This window comes from Adiantum capillus-veneris, chromosome 1 (genome assembly GCF_014529385.1).
Source record: "Adiantum capillus-veneris isolate H3 chromosome 1, ASM1452938v2, whole genome shotgun sequence".
Taxonomy (NCBI): domain Eukaryota; kingdom Viridiplantae; phylum Streptophyta; class Polypodiopsida; order Polypodiales; family Pteridaceae; genus Adiantum; species Adiantum capillus-veneris.
In genome coordinates, this window is record NC_140931.1 from 173415967 (window position 1) to 173439509 (window position 23543).

General features: G+C 44.7%; 1 protein-coding gene across 1 annotated transcript; it reads right to left on the reverse strand.

Moving 5' to 3' along the window:
• Positions 1 to 6482: 6482 nt before the first annotated feature.
• Positions 6483 to 13009, reverse strand: LOC147466032 (uncharacterized). Its single transcript, XM_086523550.1, has 2 exons — positions 10453 to 13009; positions 6483 to 10330 (listed from the first exon to the last, which is right to left on the reverse strand). The coding sequence occupies exon 1, from the start codon at positions 12859 to 12861 to the stop codon at positions 11803 to 11805; it is 1059 nt and encodes a 352-aa protein (XP_086379676.1). The 5' UTR covers positions 12862 to 13009; the 3' UTR covers positions 6483 to 10330; positions 10453 to 11802.
• Positions 13010 to 23543: the final 10534 nt, after the last annotated feature.

Sequence of the window (23543 nt, forward strand, 5' to 3'; positions counted from 1 at the left end):
CATATCTAGTCATGCCTTTTGGCTTAACTAAAGCACCAAACACCTTCAATCATTTAATGGAGAAAATCTTTAGATCCTACCGCAAATTCACTGGAGTGTTCTTTGATGATATCATCATCTACTCCAAGTCCTTGGAGGAACACAAGCGACATCTCCAGATGATTTTTCAAGCATTGAGGTAGAACAAGCTTTTTATCAATCAAAAGAAAAGCAAATTTTTCCTTCAAGAGATTCAATCCTTAGGTCATATTATCTCTCAAGATGGTATCCGTATGCATCCATCAAAGTTGGAGGTAATAAAAGCATAGCCTAACCCAAGGAATCTACAAGAGTTATGAAGCTTTATTGGTATATGTACATACTATAAACGCTTCATAGCAAAATTCTCTCAAATAGCAGGACCATTATATGACTTAACAAAAAAGAACGTTAAGTACTCATGAACTGCTAAGGAGAAATATGCTTTTGACAACCTCAAAGAGAAGCTTACTTCCCAACTAGACCTTATGATTCCAGATCTATCAAAGTCATTTGAGGTCCAATGTGATGCTTGTGGTGATTGCCTTGGAGCAGTCTTACTTCAAGAAGGACATGATATAGCATATTAGAGCCGAACGTTCAATGCCAATGACCAAGTCTTAGGCATGTACAAAAAAGAGTTTTTAGCTGTTCTACATACCCTAGACACATGGAAGCACTATCTATTGGGAACTCCATTTATTTTGTGAACCGACCCCCAAAGTCTCAAGTACTTAATGACGCAAACCAAGCTTTCTGACAAACAAATAAGGTGGGCAAATTTTCTTTTACAATTTTATTTTCATATTGCTCACATTACTGGTAAGCACAATCAAGTGGCCGATGCACTTTCACGACAACCAAAAGTTAATGCGGTGTCTATAGCAACTCACGTTGATCTATTTTCCATGATCGATGAGTATGCTACTGACCCTAACTTTAAAGATATAATGTCAGCCCTTGCATTGGGGAAGAAATAATAACCATTCACCTTGCATGATGATTATCTTTTCCATAGCAATAGGCTATGTGTTACCCACTCCCTTCGTGAGAAAGTCATGTATGAATCTCATGCTCCTCCATATACGGGGCATAGAGGCATTCAACCTACCCTTCGAGGAGTAGAGACATACTTCTATTGGCCTACCATGAAAGTGGACATACAAGAATATGTTTCAAAATGTCTGGTATGCCAAAAGACTAAGTATGATAGAGGGAAGCAACCTGGATTACTCCAATCAATTGCCGATCCCTAATTCACCATGGGAGAGTATACCCATGGATTTTATCTTTGGATTACCCAAGTCTATCCATGAGAATATGAGAGTATGGACAATAGTCGACAGGTTCAGTAAGCAAGCACACTTTATTCTTGTCAAAAAGACTATTAAGACACACCAAATGGCAACTCTCTTTATATCGTAGATTTTCAAACACCATGGATTACCAATATCCATCGTGTTAAATAGAGATCGTAGAATGACCAATAATTTTTGGAAAGGTCTCTTTGAAAATCTAGGTACAAGATTGAATTTCTCTTTGGCCTATCACCCACAAATGGATGGCCGAAGTGAGTTAGCCAATCTTACGATATTCGATCTACTAAAGACTTACGTTACAAAAGTAGATCAACGCTCACAATGGAAAGAAGTACTTATCCCTTGTAGAGTATGCATACAATAATATTGTCCATACTTCTATGAGAAAAGCACCTTTTGAAATCATAGAGGGAAGACCTAAAAGCCCCTTGCTACTTAAAGTACATGGGAAGATCTTCACTGCCAATGAGGATAGCCGTGACCTACATGAATCTTTCCAAAAGATTAGCTACATCCATCTCTCAACAAAGGCAAAAAGTTGTTGCTGGCAAGCACAAAAGGGCCTTCACTTTCAAAGAAAATGATTGGGTCTTACTTAAGTTTCCCAAGGCTCGATTAAGGCAAACAACGGGTAAAAATCCTACGAGCCATCAAAAGTATTATGCTAAACAAGCAAAAAGATACTATGGTCCTTTTCAAATTTTGAAGCTAATCTATGAGATAGCTTATCAACTCAAGCTACCCAACCATTGGCTCATACACAATGCTTTTCATGTGAACCTACTTAAGCCCTGCAAAGGAGAGCCACCAATTGAACCAATTATTGGAGACCCTCCCGAATTCGAAGACCAAGAAGTGGTGCCACAACCCAAAGTTATCCTTTGGCATGAAGACAAGGTACTACGACATGGTAAGATTATTCAACAGTATCTTATGGAGTCCCAAAATTAAGATGCTAGATGGATGCAAGGAATATAGCTTAAGGATAGTATGAACCTTGTCAATGCTTACAATGCTACATTAGAGTAAGCAAATGTACATATTTCTTATAAATGACCAATCTTTTTGTATTATAAGACTAATTCTCTTTTTATTGTGCACAAATTTAAATAGTATGCATGCTTTCAATCATGTTTGTGATGACGACGTCTCTCAAATACCAGGTAGAATTTGTCACTCTACTTTGGGAGAATGAAATGGACTAGCATCTCCTCGATTTACCTCAGATATATCAGCCCAGAACATCTTCAAAGTGTGTCATAGTGCTTTACTTGGTAATTTTGGGTGCTTACAAAAGCTTTGAAATGCTTTATAAATGTCTCAAAGTGCTTCAAAGTGCATCACTTACAACCTGCAAATGCTTGAAAGCGCCAAAAAAGTGCTTCAAAGTATTTCAGAGCACTTCCTAAGTGCACTAAAGTGCTTCATGGTGTTTGAAAGTGCCACAAAGTATAGAGTGCTTCAAAGTGCTGCAGAGTGCCACAAAGTGCTCTTAAGTAGCACTGAAGTGCTTTCAAAGAGCTCTTAAAGTGCACTTCGGAGTGCTTTCATGTGTCCAAAGTGCTTTAAAGTGTTGCAGAGTGCTTCAAAGTGCTTCAGAGTGCTTGAAAGTGTCAAAAGTACTTCAGTGTGCTTCAAAGTGCCGTACAATTCTATTTAGTGCACCAAAGTGCCCTAAAGTACTTCATAGTGCTTAAAACTGTCGTAAAGTGCTTCATAGTGCTTGAAAGTGACAGTGCCGCATAGTGCTTGAAAGTGCCACAGAGTGCCTAAGAGTGCTTTGAAGTGCCACAAAGTGCTTGAAAGTGTCACCAAGTAGTTTAGAGTGCTTCCAAAGTGCTTTAGAGTGCTATCAAGTGCCACAAAGTGCCTCAAAGTGACTTAAAGTGCATTGAAGTGCTTTTCAAGTGCCCTAAAGTGCTTTACAATGCTACATAATGCTTCAAAGGGCACCAAAGTGCATGACAGGTTACTTGAAAGTGCCTCGTGGTGCTTGAAAGTGCCACAAAGTGCTTCAGAGTGCTTTAAAGTGTTGTAGAGTGCTTAAATGTGTGGGCACCAAAGTATCCCACAGTGCTTCAGAGTGTTCTCCAAGTGCATTGAAGTGCTTCACTAGTGGATAGAAGTTCAACATTACAAAAAATTAAAGTAGAAACTCTGAATTTCCAAAAATAGACACCAACTCCCACTGCTCAACCAACCCCACCTCACTTTGGTTGAAAAGGTGGAGAAATGACATATCTACTTTTTTTGTGGACAAAAGGTGAAGTCATACCTACTTTTGTGAAAATACCTCAAAAATACACCCTGAGGTGGTAGTAGGTAAGTGTTGCAATTAGATTTCAATACTTTATAGTAAATTTAAATATCTTTTGTGTGACAGAGGGATTTGTACATGCAGTTCCAAGAGGCTTATCCTAACATTAGGATGTCCCTTAGATGCTTTGAGGGTCTGAAGCCATACTTCGTACGCAAGTTGAAGGACCGCAACACCTGCTATTGTCAATACCATGTTCAGCTTGTTTACTTGAAGGAAGGCTGAAATCAGATGCGCCATGGAAGATACGGGTACATGAAACGTCATGTTTTTGCCAGTGTCTTATGTGCAGTCCGAGTGGTGAAACAGCGCAGTGTACAGCATCAAAAGCCAACTTTTCATCCTTGATAGAACTATGGGAGTCTATATTGTGTCCAAAGCCAACTGATAGTGCTTTTCATTGTAGAAAATGTCTTTTGGGAAGATGCACTGATTGCAGGATTAAAAGGCTCTTGTTGTGTCCCGTCGAAGAGAGTGATGGTATCTCTAGAGTGACTGTCAAGCTTTTTGACAAGGTTCTTACACAAGAAAAGGATGAAGAAGGTCTAGCAAAATGTCGAAAAGATCTCGTGGTTCAGTAGCTCAATCCGATGAGTTTCATTTTTGTGCTCCAAGGGAAACTAGGGAAGTTCATCAAACACAACTACTTGTACAAGTGGTAAGCTCAATAGTTCAAGGAGTGTTTGGCCGATTTTCCTGACAATGTAGTGGTGTCTACAATGGATTTTTCGAAAAATTACTCCTTCAAGGTGCAGAATGAGATCAAGTCAATGCATTGATATTTATCTCAGTCACAATCTTTGTTCACATTTCATACTTATGTGATGCGCTTGGTGCTATACAAAAGATGACTCACTTCTACATCTCTGATGCAAGACACGTGACACTGTCTGTGCAGCATTGTTTTCTTTTGCACAATGAATGGCTGAAAAGACATGGCTATAGTGTAAGGCGACATTGGATGTGGTCGAATGGTGTTGTGTCACACTTCAATGCAAGGCGGCCATTCTATTTTGTTGCACGATTCTTCAATATGACAGGTGTCGAAATGACGCACAATTTCCGCTGCTTCAGGCCATGGAAAGGGTGAACACGACGGGGCTGGTGCAATGGTCAAAAGAGCCCTCACACACGAGCAGCTGAAATCTGACGAGTGGGTGCTGCATAATGCTTCCAGCGTTGTTGCATTCATCAATGAAACTCTCAAAAATGAATGCCCACAAACATGCAAGAAAGTCGATCGTGCTTTTTGGGAGGTCAAGCTCGATGATGTCGATAGAGTTATAGCGTGGGATTGCAAGCACATAAGAGGTCTCGATTCTGGCACTGTGTCAATGGCTACAATCAAACAAATATGCATGGACTAAGGCACGGAATGTTGTCTTGCTTTTGTGGTGCGTGCATCAAAGGTCAATGGAGGAGATGTGCCAACAAAGATCATGTGCATGGGTGGGGTATACTTGCAAATACAACCCACAATTACGGATGAAAGTGATGGAGAAGAGTCGAGCGAGGATGAGGATGAGGATGAATACGTCCCCATGTATGCTGGACGCCACGATGACCTGAGCGATGCCTTGATGGTTGGCCAGAACTTTGCAGTGACTGCAGAGGAGATACGTGCAGAATGAGATCCAGTCAATGCATTGGTATTCATCTCAAGTCACAATCTTTGTTCACATTTCATGCTTACTTGATGCGGTTGGTGCTATACAAAAGATGACTCACTTCTACATCTCTGATGACAAGACACGTGACACTTTGTCTGTGCAGCATTGTTTTCTTTTGCACAATGAATGGCTGAAAAGACACGGCTATAGTGTCAAGCGACATTGGGTGTGGTCGGATGGTGTTGCATCACAATTCAATGCAAGGCGGCCATTCTATTTTGTTGCACGATTATTCAATATGACAGGTGTCGAAATGACACACAATTTCTTTGCTTCAGGCCATGGAAAGGGTGAACACGACGGGGTTGGTGCAGTGGTCAAAAGAGCCCTCACACACGAGCAGTTGAAATCTGACGAGTGTGTGCTGCATAATGCTTCAAGCGTTGTTGCATTCATCAATGCAACTCTCAAAAATCAATGCCCACAGACAGGCAAGAAAGTTGATCATGCTTTCTGGGAGGTCAAGCTCGGTGATGTCGATAGAGTTATAGCGTGGGATTGCAAGCGCATGACGAGGTCTTGATCCTGGCACTGTGTCAATGGCTACAATTAGACAAATATGCACGGACTAAGGTAAGGCACAGACTGCTATCTTGCTTTTGCGGTGCGTGCATCGAAGGTCAATGGAGGAGATGTGCCAACAAAGATCATGTGCAAGGTGGGTATACTTGCAAACACAACCCACAATTACGAATGAAAGTGATGGAGAAGCGTCGAGCAAGGATGAGAATGAATACGCCTCCATGTATGTTGGCCACCACGATGACCTAAGCGATGCCTTGATGGTTAGCCAGAACCACCCGACCGACACTTTTAACCACTTGACCAACCCCCTAAACCACCTGGACATCACTTTGTTCCACTTGACCACCATTTACCAGCCCCCTAAACCACTTGACCAACTCTTTGGACCACTTAGGACCACCTGACCAACACTTTATACCACTTGACAAGCCCCTTGAACCACTTGACCACCCCCCTGAACCACTTGGCCAGCACTTTATACCACTTGACAAGCACTCTGAACCACCTAACTAGCACTTTGAACCACTTGACCAACCCCCTGAACCACTTGGACAGCACTTTGTACTACTTTACCACCACTTAACAACCACCTGCGCCACTTGACTAGCTCTTTGTACCACTTTGGACCACTTTGAACCACTTGACCACTTAACCAACACTTAACACCCACTCTAGTTGACAGCAGTAGAAACAATTGACTTGCAAAAAAAATTTCATAGTATATTCAGGCTTAGATACAAGAATAGTTAGCTTTACAGAGAGTTAGCTTTTTCAAGGATTAAAGTCAATTAGTTAGAAGACGGCTTCGGCCATTCTTGCCGAGGTGGCCGCTTATACTTGGCTGTTGGAGGTGGCAATCTCAGTGCAAGAATTTTATGTTCTACCCGTACTTTTCCATGTGCCAGATCCCAATCCAATTGTGCAAATTCATCCTTCCTGGCATCAAATGGACATTCCCTAACAGTTTTGGCTCTGTCAAGAATCTCAACCCACAGTATTATAAATGAGGCAACATCCTCCTTGAGAAAATTCTCCCACTGCCTCTCATTTTGCTTTTCTATTCCATGCAGAATGACAAAGTTACTGGGATCATTGAAGTACATCTTATAGAGGGAATCATCCAACAATGAAAGAGGTACCAAAAGGTTTCTAGTTTTTTGAAAACATTTTCTTTGGGGGGTTTCCATATTCCTAACTGCTAATATAGCAGCAGTTATGTGCCAACCACCCACTCAGACAACGCTTGGCATGAGATAGGCACTTATCCATACCCTTCTCAAGATTGTGGCAAGCGCGCGACGACCACAGAAAAGTCTCTGCTATCTGACTCAATCCAAGCAAGAATAATTTTACATCGTTCCGTACATAGTAGGTGACATTATCATCCCCCTTTGCTTTGTCAAAGTATAGCGTGTTTAAATCTGGGGGTTCTAATCTTATCATGCACACAAGCAAGCACAATGTTGAAGTCTACAATTACTGCCAAATCTCTATGGGATTGGGAAGCGAGACATTGGTCCGTAGCATGGAAGCTGGTGATCAATGTGCTCTACCTCATCAAAGGGCGGTAGGGGTTTTGAGCCAACCACACGAATTTTAACTACAGAGCACAAATGGACAGAAACTAAGAGAAAATACTTACATTTATATTGCCGGGGAAAAAGATACAAAGCTGCAATCTAAAAAAATGGCATACAAAGCTGCAAGAAGCTCAAGCTTCTTGCATGCTCTGGTTTTTGCGGAGAGTATGCCAGTACTTTTTTGGGGTCCCGGGACAGCTCGTCCTCCACCTGCTTCTTTCTCTTCTTCCGCATCTCCACCGCTACAAATTGCACAGTAGATTCCATTTCAAGATCCTCTGCCTCAGCTATACTATCCTTCTTATAGGCCTCAGTTCTTGGGCATCATATTGTGACCACAATGAGCACGGTCACCATGATTCACACATGGTAGGAGACAGATATACAAAACTGACATTGCCTTGGTTGCTTGCGGACGGATTTGTCTCCTTCAAAATGTCTCCATTACCACCCTCAACAGTTTCCCACCCTCAAAGTTCTTGTACTCCAACAGCATGGCGTCAAGGTCAAAGACCTCATCCAAATCGTGCATGGATGATGTGGAAGCTTCTTTCTCAGCCACTGGCTTAGCTAAACCAACGCACACAATTAGTCTCCACAACATATTAGCATAAGTTCTGTTGTATAAAATGACCAACCTACCTTCAAGCTCCTCATATGAATTCTCAAGTGCCCAGCATCTTGCTATATGGGGTATCTTTCATTTACAGTCTGGTACAACAACTTTGGATCAGTCGTGCTGACCACTGAAAAGCAGAACGGATGGTATCTGTGGGTACACAATAGCTGAAAGACATCGACCGCATATTTGTCTGATAGTTCTTGATCACAGGCCACGCAATAAAACAGTATCCACACTAAATTTAGACTTAGTAGGTGGAGTGGGCACTAGAAGGGCCATGCCCTCTAACTTGTTGGACCCCTTCATAAAGGAGGCATGCCTTCTGAACTCACCAAGCTCCCTGTCCATTTCTTAAACTATTTTTCGTACAAAATGAAAAACAAAGAAAGATTATTGCATAACCAACCAAAATGGGGGACATGCAGACCCTAGTAGCAAGCACTTGCAAGCACCTTGGAGCACTTGCTCGAACATTCAAGTACTTGTACACACTTGCAAGTGCCTGTAAGTGCTCTATCTGTCCACTTGCAACAATTTGAAAGGCACTTACTGCACTTGGAAGCTCTTTTTGGCACTTTGAAGCACTTGTAAACTCCTACAAATGCTTGCAGGGTCTTAAAAGTGCTTAAAAGTGCTCTGAAGTGATTACATAATAAAGTATTAAGCACTTTGAAAGCATTTTGAAGCAATTTAACCACTTTGAAGCACCTTCAAGCACTTGCAAGACTTTGCAAGTGGTTGAAAGTGCTTCAAAGTGCTTTAATGTGCCTGCATGTGGTTCAAAGTGCTTGCAAGTGCATAAAACTTAGGCACTTTTTAGCACTTGCACGCACTTGTAGGTGTTTAAAAGTGCTTGGAAGTACTTGCAGGTGCTCTATTTGTCCATGTGCAGCACTTTGAAAGGTACTTGCTAGCACTTGGAAGCTCTTTTTAGCACTTTGAAACACTTCAAACCACCTACAAACTCTTGCAAGTGCTTGTAGGGTCTTAAAAGTGGTTAGAAGTGCTTGACAGTGCTTTGAAGTGATTGCAAAAATCACTTTGAACCACTTTGAAGCACCTTCAAGCACTTACAAGAATTTGCGAGTGGTTTAAAATGCTTTGATGTGCTTACAGGTGGTTCAAAGTGCTTGCAAGTGCATAAAAGTTAGGCACTTTTCACCACTTGCAAACATTTGTAAGTGTTTAAAAGTGCTTGCAGGTGGTTAAAAGTGGTTGCAGGTGCTAAATAGTCAAGCATTTTTTAACACTTGCAAGAACTTTTAAACCACTTTTCTGCACCTGCAAGCACTTGTAGGCATTTCCAGGTGTTTGCATGTGCTTAAAAGAGCCTGTAGGTGACTGAAAGTGGTTGCAAGGGCTTAAAAAGTGAGCACTTTCTAGCACTTTATACACTTCACAAATAGAGAAGACTGGAGTACCTGCATGGCTGACACTTCCTCCTTCATTCTTGCAGCATCATTGAATCCAAAGGACTTGCAGAGTACCCTTGTAAGGGCTCCGATTTCAGCCTCTTTTTCCACAATCGCAGCTACTTTTTCTGTTGGAGGGGCTTTCACTTTCTCCGCCTCCTCTCTGAGGCTCTCCACCTCTACAGTGATGGGTGCACAAGCTGAGGAGGCACCTTTGTTACACAACCATAAGTTCCGCTTTGCAGCCAGGATTGTCTTTGCAGACTTCACCTCCTCTTCTGTCTTCGCTGCCTACTCCTCAAGGTCATCGGCAAGATTATCCACCCATGTTGTGTAGAGGGGCTGAAAGACTGTTCAAATGTGTTGTAGAGAGAGACTGGACGTCGCAGGACCATCCACAGCATTCTCTATCAGCCCTTCACATGTGGGAGCTTCCTTCACGCCGTAATCAGACATGAACTTCTGTATTTTTTGATTGAGCCCCCCTTTCTGGCTCTTAACATTCTCTAATACTTGATCCCCAACCAAAACCCATACAAGCTTATGGCTGTGGGGGTCTGCTTTGGCAGCATTGCAATATTCATATGCAAACCCCCTCGCAAACCTCGTCATGAGCTCGTCGTCGAAGGGGACAGCCCTGGTAGACCTTCTGATACAAAAGCTTGCATGGATCGTAAAAGATGGTCATGCCTGGTGGAGGAAAATCTTAGTCTTCTTCTTCTCTGACACCTTGAACACTTTTGACAATTGTTCAGGTAGCAAGTCCTTATTTGTTAAATCCTTGGGCAGCTTGCTCTCCATGTTCAGTCCATATTCCTAATGCAACTGCAATGCAGAATAGCAAAACCTGAAAAGTGCCGGATACTCCTGTTGGTGCAAGCAAAGCCATGGAGAAAAACGATGAGCAACCAATGCTGAAAAATAGGAATTTTTTGCCATACATTGCCATGAGACGTATCGACATGACCAAAACACAATGTAGAACTCACCTTTCTGAGCATATTTTCAGCCAACAACATGATTTTGGAGAGGGAAGTTTCGACGATCATGTTTGTTGTTGAGGTCTGCAGCGTCGTTTTGGTTGCAGAGGACTGTTGTGTCATGGTTGTTGAAGGCGTCTGTTGTGTCGCATGTGTTGTGAGAGTCTGTTGTGTGTTGGCTGTTAACAGGGGTCTGTTGTGTTGTGGTATTTGTTGCAAGGATTGTCTGCTATACCACCTTCGTGCTCTGAGTCGGGTTTTTGCGCTTCCTGGAAGAAGTGTTCTTCTTGGGAGTCATCTCTGTAGAGGGTGTTGATGTGGCCTTTATGCTTCCGTGCCGAAGGCAGTGAGGACAACCATGGCTATGGTAGAGCGCGACGGCTATAGCATGCAATGAGGGGAGCACAAGCAATGGGAGGAGCACGAGCTATGGGAGCAGAGCGAGCACACAAGTACAGGCGAACGTTCGAGTGACAAGCTCATTGCGTGAGAGGAAAGGAGAAAGAGGACAAGGAGTATTTAGGCTATGATGATTGTAAGTTCCAAAAAAGGAATCCACTCCACCCCATAATGACTCACACGCATTTAGATTATAGGTACATAAAGTATATAGCATACAAATTTAAAATTCCTATCTCTCTCTTTACCCAAATTTGGAAAACGTTGAATTTCCCTCCACATAAGTGCTATTGGTGGTACCACCAAAAGATGCAAAAAGTGGTACCACCTAAACATGCTTTCACCCATAAGTGACCATAAACGTTTTGTGGTGACACTAAAGCTCGACTCATGATCACAGCCATTGACTCACGCATGGCAATGGGAACTCTCAACACCATAATTTCTTTTAGTGTTGGTGCAAAACATGTTGAGTCTTGACACTAGAGCACGCGAGTTTGTTGGTCATGAGTCATACATGAGTTATGACTCGCAAGAACTATTGCCAATCCTTTACCATAGAAGCCAAGTCAACGAGGTAACCAACTGTTTGCAATACTCAATGTTAGAGGATCTACAGACATGCAAACTGTAATGATGCTCTTCGAAGGTTCTGAATCTTGCAAGTTGCAAGCCTTACCAACTTTTCTCTCTTCTCGTATTCATAGCAAACGGTGAATCAGATTAGATTGTTCATATTTAGTACAACAGCAATCAGCACATGAGCAGACTTTCCATCGACTGATACTACATGCCTTCTTGTTCACAGCAAACGAGAGCCTTCAGAAGCAACCAAGCTAGAAAGTTAAACTGTGGCAACTTCTAATATATCAGACAAAACCCATGAAGTGATCAACTGCAATAGCCTATCTACAGATCAAAGCTAGATTACTCCAAAACTGTTCGACTTACCTTTCACTTTTACTCAGAGCTGAAAGGTAGGGCGTGTCGGAAGTCTGTGACGTAGGCGACGGGCCGCAAGGGCGAGTACCGAGATGGAGAATTATAGTGTCGGTGGAACAGAGCGCCTAAAGGGCCATGGTCGCATAACACCGAAGACGTTGCATCCACGGAGGAGCGCTGCGAGCCGGGCGAAGAAGAAGTTGGAGTGACTGCTGCGAACCGAGGCCCTGGCGGAGACACAGCTACAGAGCTGGGCGAATAGACGGAGAACCGCGAGTTTGCCGTGGCCGGAGACACTCCAGCAGACGACGGCGACTGTGAAAACAGGGAGAATCTAGATGCTGCTGTCGCTGGAGAGCAGCTCGAAGCAGACGCCGGAGACCATGAGTGAGTAGAGAATCGCGATGCTGCAGTTGCCGGGGACGACATCTCACTGTCGGATGAAGTGTCCGACGTTGTCGGCGACGACGGAGGGGTAGCAAAAGGGGTGGCCTCCGGGGTCGCAGAGAAAGAGATAGAGGTGGAGGAGGCACATAGGGAGAGGGGCTCCGTCATTGAGGCGGTGACAGCCGATGATGGGGGAAGATCAACGACATGCAGGCTAACAGCACCAGCTGGCAGCTTCTTCTTGGGGGATGTTGCAGCGCCAGCTGCTTGCAGCTCCTGCAATTCTTCCTTAGTCTCTTCAGCAATGGGGAAGAGGAGAGAGTGGGGCAAGGGCAAGCAGGCGTCGTCGTCGATCTCGGGCAGCTGGGAAGATGGGGGGAAGAACTTGGACACAAATTGTGAGTGATATTGAAGGGGAAGAGAGGATGGATAGCCACCGAAGGAACCTACCAGAGCAGCTTCGCGGGCGAAGCCCCCCATTTCATCCACCGCGCAGGTGCAGGCAGAGGCGGCCTCCACGTCCTCCAGTACGGCGCCTACTTGAACGCGCCTGCTCAGTACCCTTCTGCCTGACATGGCCGCCGATGATCTTCGGCAGCACAGCATGTAGTAAATCTCCCCAGCAAGAACAGCCAGGAAGATTCCGAAGAGCACGCTCAGGCCCACGCCCAGCGTTCCCAGCGCACCCATGATCGACAAAGAGCTGGCCTCTAGATCCGGCGGCCGGAACAACAGCTACCAAATCGCCGCAACGGCATGTCATGCAGACCGCTGCCTGACAAAGAGAAGGGCAGTCGTCGGTACACTGAAGAAGCTCGCCTTTCAAGCGTACAAGGATACGACCAAATTGCCGGCGACTGCTGAAAGTCCGGCAACTCTGTCGAACACACATAAAGTCTTTAAAAGGCCAGCTCGCTTTTTTGTACTTCGCACGCTTGGCACGTGCGCTGCCGTCGGTCCTCTTTGTCCGCTCAGACTCCGCTGCTAAATTCCAATCACAGCCTCGAACTTCGAACTTTCGGAGGCAAGACCTCACCTAGCCTGGGAGGAGATGTGGGATGATTGAGCACGGTAGATCTCGCACAATCTTGGGCACACTAATCTCTGGGGAAACTACGGCACTCGAGTTTACTTCGCCTCCCCTCCCCTCATCACTGTATCACACAGGCATGGTCAAATGGGATCAATGGTGAAGGAGGAAAAGGCGATGCGCATCAATTATAGACCGTCAAATTTGAGGTTGCCCCGAATTTACTAATCGGCCCACATTTACAATATGACATACTCGAATCGCCTATATTTCAACATACACATGAAGGTGTAGTGGTTAGTGCACATGGTTCGTGGTGGGGAGGTCGGGGGTTTGAGACATGAGGTGTGGATCGACCCGAATTTACAAGCCTGTCCGAATTTACTTTTCTTCCCGAATTTATCAAACGCCCCGAATTTACCAATTGCATATCCGACGGCCCAGATCACCTCAGCCGTGATCCCATTTGAGCATGCCCGTGCTAGATAGTGTGGAGTCCCCCCCCCCCCCCCCCCCCCCCCCCCCCCCGCCTCCCCAGGATTGATCGTGCTTTAACCACATCGTCCGTGCACGCTTCTTGTGGAATGTAGATGTTTTCATTGAGTTTTGACGTGGAAATGTATAGGGGATGTCTCAGTTACAAAACATACTTGAGTTTACAAAAATACCCAAGTCTACTTTTGGGACAAGATCTACAGCGCCCGCTTAATATCGGGGCCCTAAATTGATGGAAGCCTTCGACCCCATCTCCCATGCGCATGTTAGATATAGCTTAGGGAAGTCTTGCCTTTAAATCATATTAAGTACTCCCCACACGGGACTGGGCAACTCGTAGATTTGACAAGCTCAGTCTCTCTCTCTCTCTCTCTCTCTCTCTCTCTCACACACACACACACACACACACACACACACACACACAAAGGGTGGGGGGTTGGGGGAGTTAAGAACCTTATATTCGAACTGCACCTCAAGGCTCGAAGTGGAGGGGGAAGGGGTAAGTCGTTAAACCCTCTCCCTTGTGTAGAGGTTCCCTTAGAGAGATAAAAAATTTACATCATAGAGAGGAGTGCGGGAAGGCTTCCTTCAGCTTCCATACACATGGATGGGGGGTATCATATCTCATGTGCTACAAAAAAAAAGAAGCCAATCTCATTAAATCAAATTTGAAGTCTTGTCTTTCCTTGGAACCACATGCCAATGGCACTAAATGAAGTTCAAACTCTTGCCATTCCTCAAGACTATATGGCAATCGTATTAAATGAAGCCATATAGCAAGGAACTGAGACTCAAGCAGCAAGGGCATCTTGGCCATTTGCGTGGCAGGTAAAGGTAGGCGGTCCGGGTTTACGCAAGAAGTAAAACCGAGCAAGAAGGTTGGATGGCCGGTCCCATGACGACGGGTGGAGATCTCTAGATGTCAAGACGCCAACGCGTAATTTTAGTGAGAAGGGGGTCATGTTTTTGGGTACTAGTTGTGGGCATCGGTACCTCATGAGACTGATGGGAGGGCTATCACCTCACTTCAAAGTATATTCGCGGGATTTGTGTGGGGGAAAGAGTTTGCATGTGAGGGAGGGACTTAGAAGCACCCTACACAAGCCTGCTCAAGGGGAGTTGAAGAGGGAGAATGGCGTCATAGGAGGCGACTAAGGAAGGACGGAGATGCGAAAGCAAAGCACTATATGTAGGTATGGCGAGCAAGGCAACGAAGGGGGCAGGGGGGAAGCATCCGATGAGGGGGCTTATACATGCCTCCATCGAAGGATAGCTCATCATTTGCAAGGGACAAGAGGGGGGCCAAACCGTCATCTGTATCGAGAGCCATGCAAGCCAAGGCAGTGCCAAAACCCGTTGGGAAGAAGGTGCCTCCCGTGCAGGAGATGCCATTGCAGATAGTTGACACATTGATGACGGTTGACGATGCTCGAAGTGAGAGGGTTTTCAAGCGAAGGATGAAGCAAAGAGTGAAGCTAAGCATTAGGAGAAAGTTGGACTCACTTTTGGGCCCTGTAAGAAGTGCCACGTCGGCTTAGAGAGAGAAAATGAAAATGTTAAATTGTGCATTTTATGTGATACTTTTCTGCGCAACAAAAAGCCAAAATGACATTCTTTGGTAGGTAGCCGCCGTCTTTATCATTCTTATCCTTCGTTCTCTTGTCAGGAATCCAACTAACCGTATGACTAATGATTTGAAATGCCAACTTACAAGCGTTCCCTCCAGAAACATAAGCTACACAAACTCTATCAACTCTAAACTTGAGAATATGGCCTTCCCTCCCAAAACCTGAGATATTTCGCAGTCTTCTTCTCTATCAACTCTAGGAATGGAGAACGCATCTTTTCCTGATGAAAACACTAATTTGAACTTACAATCCTCAGCCCCTTCATCTTTAACACTTACCCAAAGAAAGAGCACACATCATCTTCATGTTAATGTATTGCAAGAGTACGCACCGTTGCAGAAACGTAGGAGGGAGTCTTTCTTATCTCAACAGGAGAAAGAACTTAGAAGGACAAACAAGGAACATCATTTGGATTTGTGGACCGATGGGTCTATTTATCCAAAGGATCCTACGACAAATGCGCCACCTCCCTTTGCTAATATCACTAACCTCTTACATTTCACAGGCGATGGCAAGGATGGGCTATTGGGATACACCGAACATTTGGAAATGAGAGGATTAAATGCGGAAAGGCAAAGAAACTTCCTGGCGATGGAGAACATGCAGCTGAAGAAACTTAATGAAGCATGCTCTCAAAAGATTTCATAAAACAGAGAGACAATCCAAGGCCTTGAGAAGAAGATCACAAGTTTGCGAGAGAAAGACATCGTGCTTGGTAGCCGGAAAAGAAAACGAGATCTGTGCAACATTGAGAACATGAAGGTTGGTAGTGGTGGCCTGAAAAAACGAATACGAGCTTTAAGGTAACTCGAAGTTTGTTTCTTCAATGTGTTTCATTAAGAAATGGATACACTTACTTTCCTATATATGATCATAACGCATGGTGCTTTTTTGACAGGTCTTTACTGCATCCAAACTCGAACGGTGCAGGCTTCAATGCCGGAGTGCATTACAGCGTTTAGTTCCAAAAGAAGTAGTTGAAGAGATGATAACTCAGAAAAAAATTCGTAAGTTGAAAGGGAGGCTACTTACCTCCTTCATGAACGAGAATCAGTTGGAACCAATGGAAGTGCAAGCAATAATTGATGAGAGTGGCATCTCGCAGATGGGATACAGGGCACTCTTCAAAGCATTAGCTAAAAAGTCTCAAAATAAACTACAGAGAGGATCATTGCTACCAAAGCCATCACATGTAAAGGCTGCTCGCCGCCACGTAAACGATGAGGTGTTTGAGAAACTTGGGTCACCATTCCATATTGAAGCAACGTTCTTAGGCAAGGACGGCAGAGAGGTACAGTTTAACGAGCACAACAACCTCTTCGTTGATCTTGAAGCATTGCAAAGGTATGCAGTTCACTTCTTTGACATCAGTCGAGACGAGTGCGGTGGGGTTCTCAAGTTTGTTTTGAAGCTCGACGAGTGCGAGGTCCTGAAGAACAAGAAGCTGGAGAGAGTCACCATTACCCTCATGAACGGAGCTCTGGATCCATCAATAACAAAAGAGGATCCACGATACTTCAGTGTGCAATCAGAAAACAACATTCTAACTCTAGGATCATTTCAGGTATACTTCGTTCACTCTATGATAACAAAAATATTGATTATTTGGTTGTTGATTTTGTGTTTTCGGTTTTCACTGCAGGTTGATAAGAAAAAATTTAAAATCCTCGATTGGGTTTTTAGTCAAACCCAAATTCCTTCTATCATCAGTGAATAAAGAAACGGAGCCGTTCTTTCAGTGGAAGGATTTGGTGACATTAAAGCCAAAGAGTGAGTCAAAAAGAGTGATCAAAGCATTATAGGGAGTGCTCTCAGATATTGGTTTGCATGGAGGCAATGTCAAAATCGAAGAGGACCCTAAGATGTCTCAAAGTCGGTACAAGGTACCCAGGAAAGCATCGATAGGCGGAGTGAAGGCAAGAAGGTTTCTTGGGTTTAGCCTCAAAGATTCAGATAGAGAAGAAAGGAGAAACCTGTTCAACAAATGGAACTGTTACATAAAGTGGTTAAAGACAATGCTGGTGGTGGGGCAATCCAGAATCACAAGGCGAACGTGTGGAAATCACTAGATAAAATTTTCCATTACGTTAAGCAGCATTCTTGGGACCAAAGTAAGCTCACATCATTTCAAGCAGCTTTGCTCGATTGGAAAAAGGCGTACCTTACAGGGTGGGTGGGCAACATATCACACATTACATGGTGGGTTGGCATTCAACGTATACAAAACAAAATTTTAAATTGTACTCTACTGACCATTTTGTTTTATTTCAATGTAGCACATATTGTTCAACCATGGTCCATATTTTGCTAAGACATACGGCTCACTATCAATATGGTCCACACAAGGCATGGAAAAAACCCACTACATGCCAAGAACAAGTTATTTTAAGCACACTAGACATGGGGGAGGAAAAGAAAAGGCCAAAAGCCTATTAGAGTTACACCAATGGACTTATAGACGACTAATCAATAGAGCAAGGCAGAAGGAACTTCTTAAGAGTTTAGAAATTACACGGTCTTTACAACACATCCGCAAAGAGAAGAAACAAATGACTTGGGGAGCTTCAAATGCGGCGGAGCGCCATGCGAGGTGGCAACGGTCACTAGTCAGGAACGGGAGAAAATGGACCTGAGCCTGTCGTTTTTATCCTCTTCGATGCACCTCCTTCTTCCTCACTTTGTACCTCTTCGATGTGCAAGCTCTGTAGACGAGCTCGTTCCTCTGTTGATGGCAGCATCCCCACGGGCATCAGGCGTCTTCTTTCCCTCAGAAATAGCCGCTTGTTTTATGGATCTAAGCTTTCCGGGTCTTCAACCCCTGCAGCCAGAGCCTGAGCTGTGCAGGAGATGAAATAGGGGGCTCTGAGTGCTTGGCACCCATACCCAATTCCAAATAGGCATAGAGCAAACTATTTCTCAATCAAAATTATTCTTTCTACATTTAGTGGGAGGGGGTGCCCACCACACAATCTTGTAATAACTTTCATTGCAAACAGTGGGAACTTTGCATTGTCATCGGAGTATTCCTTGTGGTATATTATGATCTACATAAAAATTGTAAATGAATTTATGGGCCGTAAGTGAGATGAGCACAATTGCCAAGTGCTTGAATTGTTTCTACAAACCTTTTTGTGGTTGAAACGCCCGATGTAGTGAGACAACGCCGCATCCTTGCCTTGGACTCCAGTGACAAGCCCTTGCCGTGAGCCTCCCGCTCTTCTAAGGAAACTATCGTCATACACTAGCACCTGGCAGCAAAAAAATTGATCATGATATTTTATCATTGGGCCATCTCTAATACCATCTGAATGCACGACAAAAGTTACCATCTGATTCTCGTCCATTTCTAGCATCGACCTCCCCCACAAGTGAATAGACTGACTATTCATTACCTGATCTTTGGGTGCCACATGCCTACCCATGTTTTCCAAGCCGAGTTGTTTTGTTGTCGATTCAAACTGCTCATCTGTTGGCAAAGTGGCCTCTCTGGACTTCGCTTCATTGAAAGTATCTTTGATCAGTTGCCACCCTGAAGTGAACTGTGAGTCGCGGAGAGCTGTGTCAGCAATAAGATGTTGGTCCACTCCATCATCGTCCACAAACCCCATGTTTGCCTCACAAAAATTCACAATTGCCGCTAGGCAGTAGTCCTCCCGTATATTGAGCTCATGCATGATATCTGTGAGCAGAACATAGCGGGTGTCGCCCGCCATAGCAAAGCTGGGAGCACAATTCAAAGGCAAAGTCACTTCCTTACTTGGACTTTCTTGCTTGCACCCTATTGCTGCATCCGCAAGAGAAACAAGAGTTAAGCCCGCATCAAATGTTTCCTTTAGTACCTCTACCCGCTCTTCTTCTGGGTCGAACTGCACCTCCACATCCTCTACCTCTTCCTCCGGCACCAATGGACAACTACCGAAAGTTGTTGACTGGGAAGTCTCTGACTCACCATCCGTCTGCAAGTATAAGTAACAGACAAAACCATGGTAGAATTCCACTAAGCGACACTTTTTGAAGTGCTTCATACACCTGTCTTGTACAAGCAGTGCATTGGAGGGACACTTTTCTAGACAGCGATTCAGTCTCCTTGAAGCACTCTTGTCAGGGTCAAGGTCGGCTGGGTGCACATATCTCATGCCATCAACTGTCATGGAATTGTCACAAGTGACTGCCTCATATTGTTGCAAATGGGTTTGTAGGTACTCAAATGAGCAATCTATAATCCTCTGTATAGAAAACTCTGCATTGAACATTCCCGATAGTTCTGGTGCACGGTGATGAGCACGGACGTTATATAAGAATGTGAATGGTTTTTCTTCACATGTATCCTTGCTCACGTCTGTCTCTAAGACTATGATCCCCATGACTGAAAGAAAAAGCAAGCCAAAACTATTTGGTGTCATAACCAAGCGAATATTGAGCCTCGAGTACCCCTCAATGTCTCTTTTCGCTTGGTTCTGTCCCGTGCGCTAATGTCATAAGAGGTGACGTTAGTTGAGTCAGAACCAAGCGAGTAGGGGCCCCAAGAATCTCAGAAGGTCCCTATTCGCTTGGTTCTGTTCCGTGCGCTAATGTCATAAGAGGTGACGTTAGTTGAGTCAGAACCAAGCGAGTAGGGGCCCCAAGAATCTCCGAAGGGCCCTATTCTCTTGGTTTTGTCCCGTGCGCTAATGTCATAAGAGATGACGTTAATTGAGTCAGAACCAAGCGAGTAGGGACCCCAAGAATCTTCGAAGGGCCCTATTCGCTTGGTTATGTCCCGTGCGCTAATGTCATAAAAGGTGACAGCTCTTGAGTCAGAACCAAGCGAATAGGGGCCCGAAGAATCTCTGAAGGGCCCTATTCACTTGGTTCTATCCCGTGCGCTAATGTCATAAAAGGTGACGGCTCTTGAGTCAGAACCAAGCGAATAGGGGCCCAAGAATCTCCGAAGGGCCCTATTCGCTTGGTTTTGTCCTATGACCCAAGCATTCGGAACAGGTGGATAAGAACAGAGCATTTAATGTTATGAGTGATAGATTTATACGCCTACTCACTCACTATGCCCAAACTCAGGCACAGTCACATAAGGAGTAATTATTCCAACCATGCATGCGGTTTGAGACTTTTAATTTTACCCTAACGCAATGGCTTCGGTGCGCACATAGTTAACAGCACACAGGAAGGGGAGAGGCAGGGAGAAAGAACTTATCTCTGCAATATCCAATGGCGCCGAGTTGGATGGTGATGTCACAGGCCACCGACAGCAAGAACCAGAAGGTGGCGATGGCGACGCGGTAGCAAAGGACTCGACCCAGTGGAGGTCGCTCAACGCAGGATCACGAGAGGTGGCCAAGCGGAAGAGCGCAGAAAATGCAAAGGCAACTGTGATCTGTTTGTTCTCTTGGACATAGAGATGGCGACTGCAAGGGCGATCGGCGTCTGACTCTCAACGCAGGATCACGAGAAGTGGCCAAGGGGAAGAGCACAGAAAATGCAAAGGCAACGGCAATCTGTTTGTTCTACTTGGAGATGGAGATGGCGAATGCAAGGGCGATCAACGTTTGACTCTAAACGCAGGATCACGAGAGCTGGCCAAGGGGAAGAGCGCAGAAAAGGCAAAGGCAGCGGCGATCTGTTTGTTCCACTTGGAGATGGAGATGGCGACTACAAGGGCGATTGGCATCTGTCTGACCCTAAACGGTCACTCAAAAAGGCACGTGGGTTGCGCTCACAAGGACAACTGGTAATAAATGGTCTCAGATTACCATGTAGTACGATTTACCAACCACAATCTCACGCATAAGTGAAGTTGTCACCCTCCACGAGGTAAGCATTCTAAGTTGAGGCAGTACCCCCGCCAAACAACTCAAGTTTCAACTATTCTGCCTCTTTTCGCGTCCTCTACTGCACATCATTCTAATTAACTCTACCCCCATCGACGCTACACGGTAAGCAAACTCCATCACCTCTTACTCTCGTGCATCCTCCTTCTCTTACTCTTGTTCCGTAGTGCTTCGGTGACGCGGAACTCTACACACAGTGAAGAGGTATGCTACTTACTACCCTTCTGTGCACTTGTATTTTGTGTGGTTAGTACCAGGAGAATAAGGGAAGGTAAACCCTGTTTGCTGCACCTGTTCGCTTGGTACTGACCATCGTCCTTGGTCAGTACCAAGCGAATAAGGGAAGGTCACTTAGTCCAAAGGGCCCTATTCGCTTGGTACTGACCAAAAGAAAAGTTAAGTGATGTCTGCTAGTACAAAAGTCAATAGTAAGCAAATAAGGGGAAGGTAAACCCTGTTTGTTGCGGATTTAGGGTTTTTTTTTTGCCAAATACGCGTTTTGAATTTACAAGAAAGAAACAAAATTACAACTTAACACCGGGTTTTGAGTTAGAAAACACTTCAGACTTTACAAAGAGTGGCCTACTAATTTCAGGGGGTTTAGGGTTTGCAATAACCATGTAGTCCTTTTCCTTCACAGCCAGACTATCTCTTCCTAAAGCCTGTTGGCAAAGTTAATGGCTTCCTCAGTAAATCTTCCTCATATTTACTGGCTAGCTCAAGCACTTCATCCTTCATCTCCTGTAGCCAATTAAAGATAGCCTCTACAGAGCCATTCTTGGCGAGCAATCGCTACATGTCTTCAGGCCTTCTTGCTTCCAGAGAGTCTTTAAGGATTGACACCCCGTGCTGCGCCTGACGATCAGCATTTGCTGCAGCTTCAGGCTAGCATCCTGCACATAGCATTTAGCAAATAAGCTCTTCAAACTAGGAGCTTGGAAATTGGGAGCCGACAGCAAAGAATTACCAGCGGCTTACCTCGAGAATTGACTCTCGTGTTGACAGCAGCCACTCCCGGGCTGTGTCGATCGAGAACATTAAGGGTAACATCGGGGGAGGGCCAAGGGGGGACCTCATGAGGAGGACCCGGATGCGGTGCTGCTGGCACTGCGGGAGTATACCTTGGACAAGCATTACCACTATCCTAAGCTTCTTGTAGTTGTTCTGCGAAACCCTAAGGGAGGTTCTGAAACAACTGTTGGTTAAATAGACTAGATGGACATGCCTAAAAAGCAGAGCCTGGGTTCTGTCTTATGAGTGAGTGGTCTGTGAGGGGTGGTACCGCCATGTGGTTTCATGAGAGGTGGACGTGGGAGAGAGAATCAATGGTACCATCCCCCCGAGATTAGGGGAGGTGATGGGAGGGAACGACATGACAGTTAGGACCGTATGGATTTAAAATGTCTCCTTCACATTGGTATTTTGTTGTAGGGGATGCAAACCTGTTCGCTTGCTTGTACACTTTTCTGAGGTCACTACCAAGCGAATAAGGTATTTTGTTGCAGGGGATGCAAACCTGTTTGCTTGGTACTGACCTCTGAAAATGTAAGTGATGTCTGCTATTACTATTTTCTGAGGTCACTACCGAGCGAATAAGGCAAGGCAAACTATTTTCTATGCACCTATTCGCTTGGTAGTGACCTCAGAAAATATAAGTCATGTCTGCTATTACTATTTTTTGAGGTCACTACCGAGCGAATAAGGCAAGACAAACTCTTTCTTATGCACCTATTCGCTTGGTACTGACCTCATGCAATATAAGTCATGTCTGTTATTACTATTTTTTGAGGTCACTACCGAGCGAATAAGGGAAGGCAAACTATTTCCTATGCACCTATTCGCTTGGTACTAACCTCAGAAAATATAAGTCATGTCTGCTATTACTATTTTCTGAGGTCACTACCGAACGAATATGGGAAGGCAAACTCTTTCCTATGCACCTATTCGCTTGGTACTGACCTTTTCTCAAATCTAAAGTCCCTTGTGCTGACAAATGATTTTTTTTTTGGTGTTATGCTATTTGTAGAGATGCCTCGTGTAAAGGCCACGGCTAGGAGGGCAACAGGTAAATCTTTGAATGCTCAAGCAAGAAGACGCCGATATGAGGCGCACAGAGGTGTACTGTAAGAGCTGTGCAGGATAGAACGACACGTTCAACCTGCTATTCCGCGTCTCCCTTTCCAGTGAGTAGTGCGGGAGATTTGCGAGCAGTGGAGAGTCGGCATGCGATGGGCCAGCAGTGCACTACTCTGCCTTCAAGAAATTGCTAAAGACTACCTCGTGGAATTCTTCAGCGATGGATATATCATGGCTGCCCATGCACACTGCGTCACTATCATGCCGCGGGATTTCGATACTCTTCATAGGCTGCATTTTCGCTACGATGGGCTGCTT

Coding starts and splice junctions, on each gene's coding strand:
- LOC147466032 (XM_086523550.1), bottom strand. CDS start 12,861: ATGGGTGCGCTGGGAACGCTGGGCGTGGGCCTGAGCGTGCTCTTCGGA.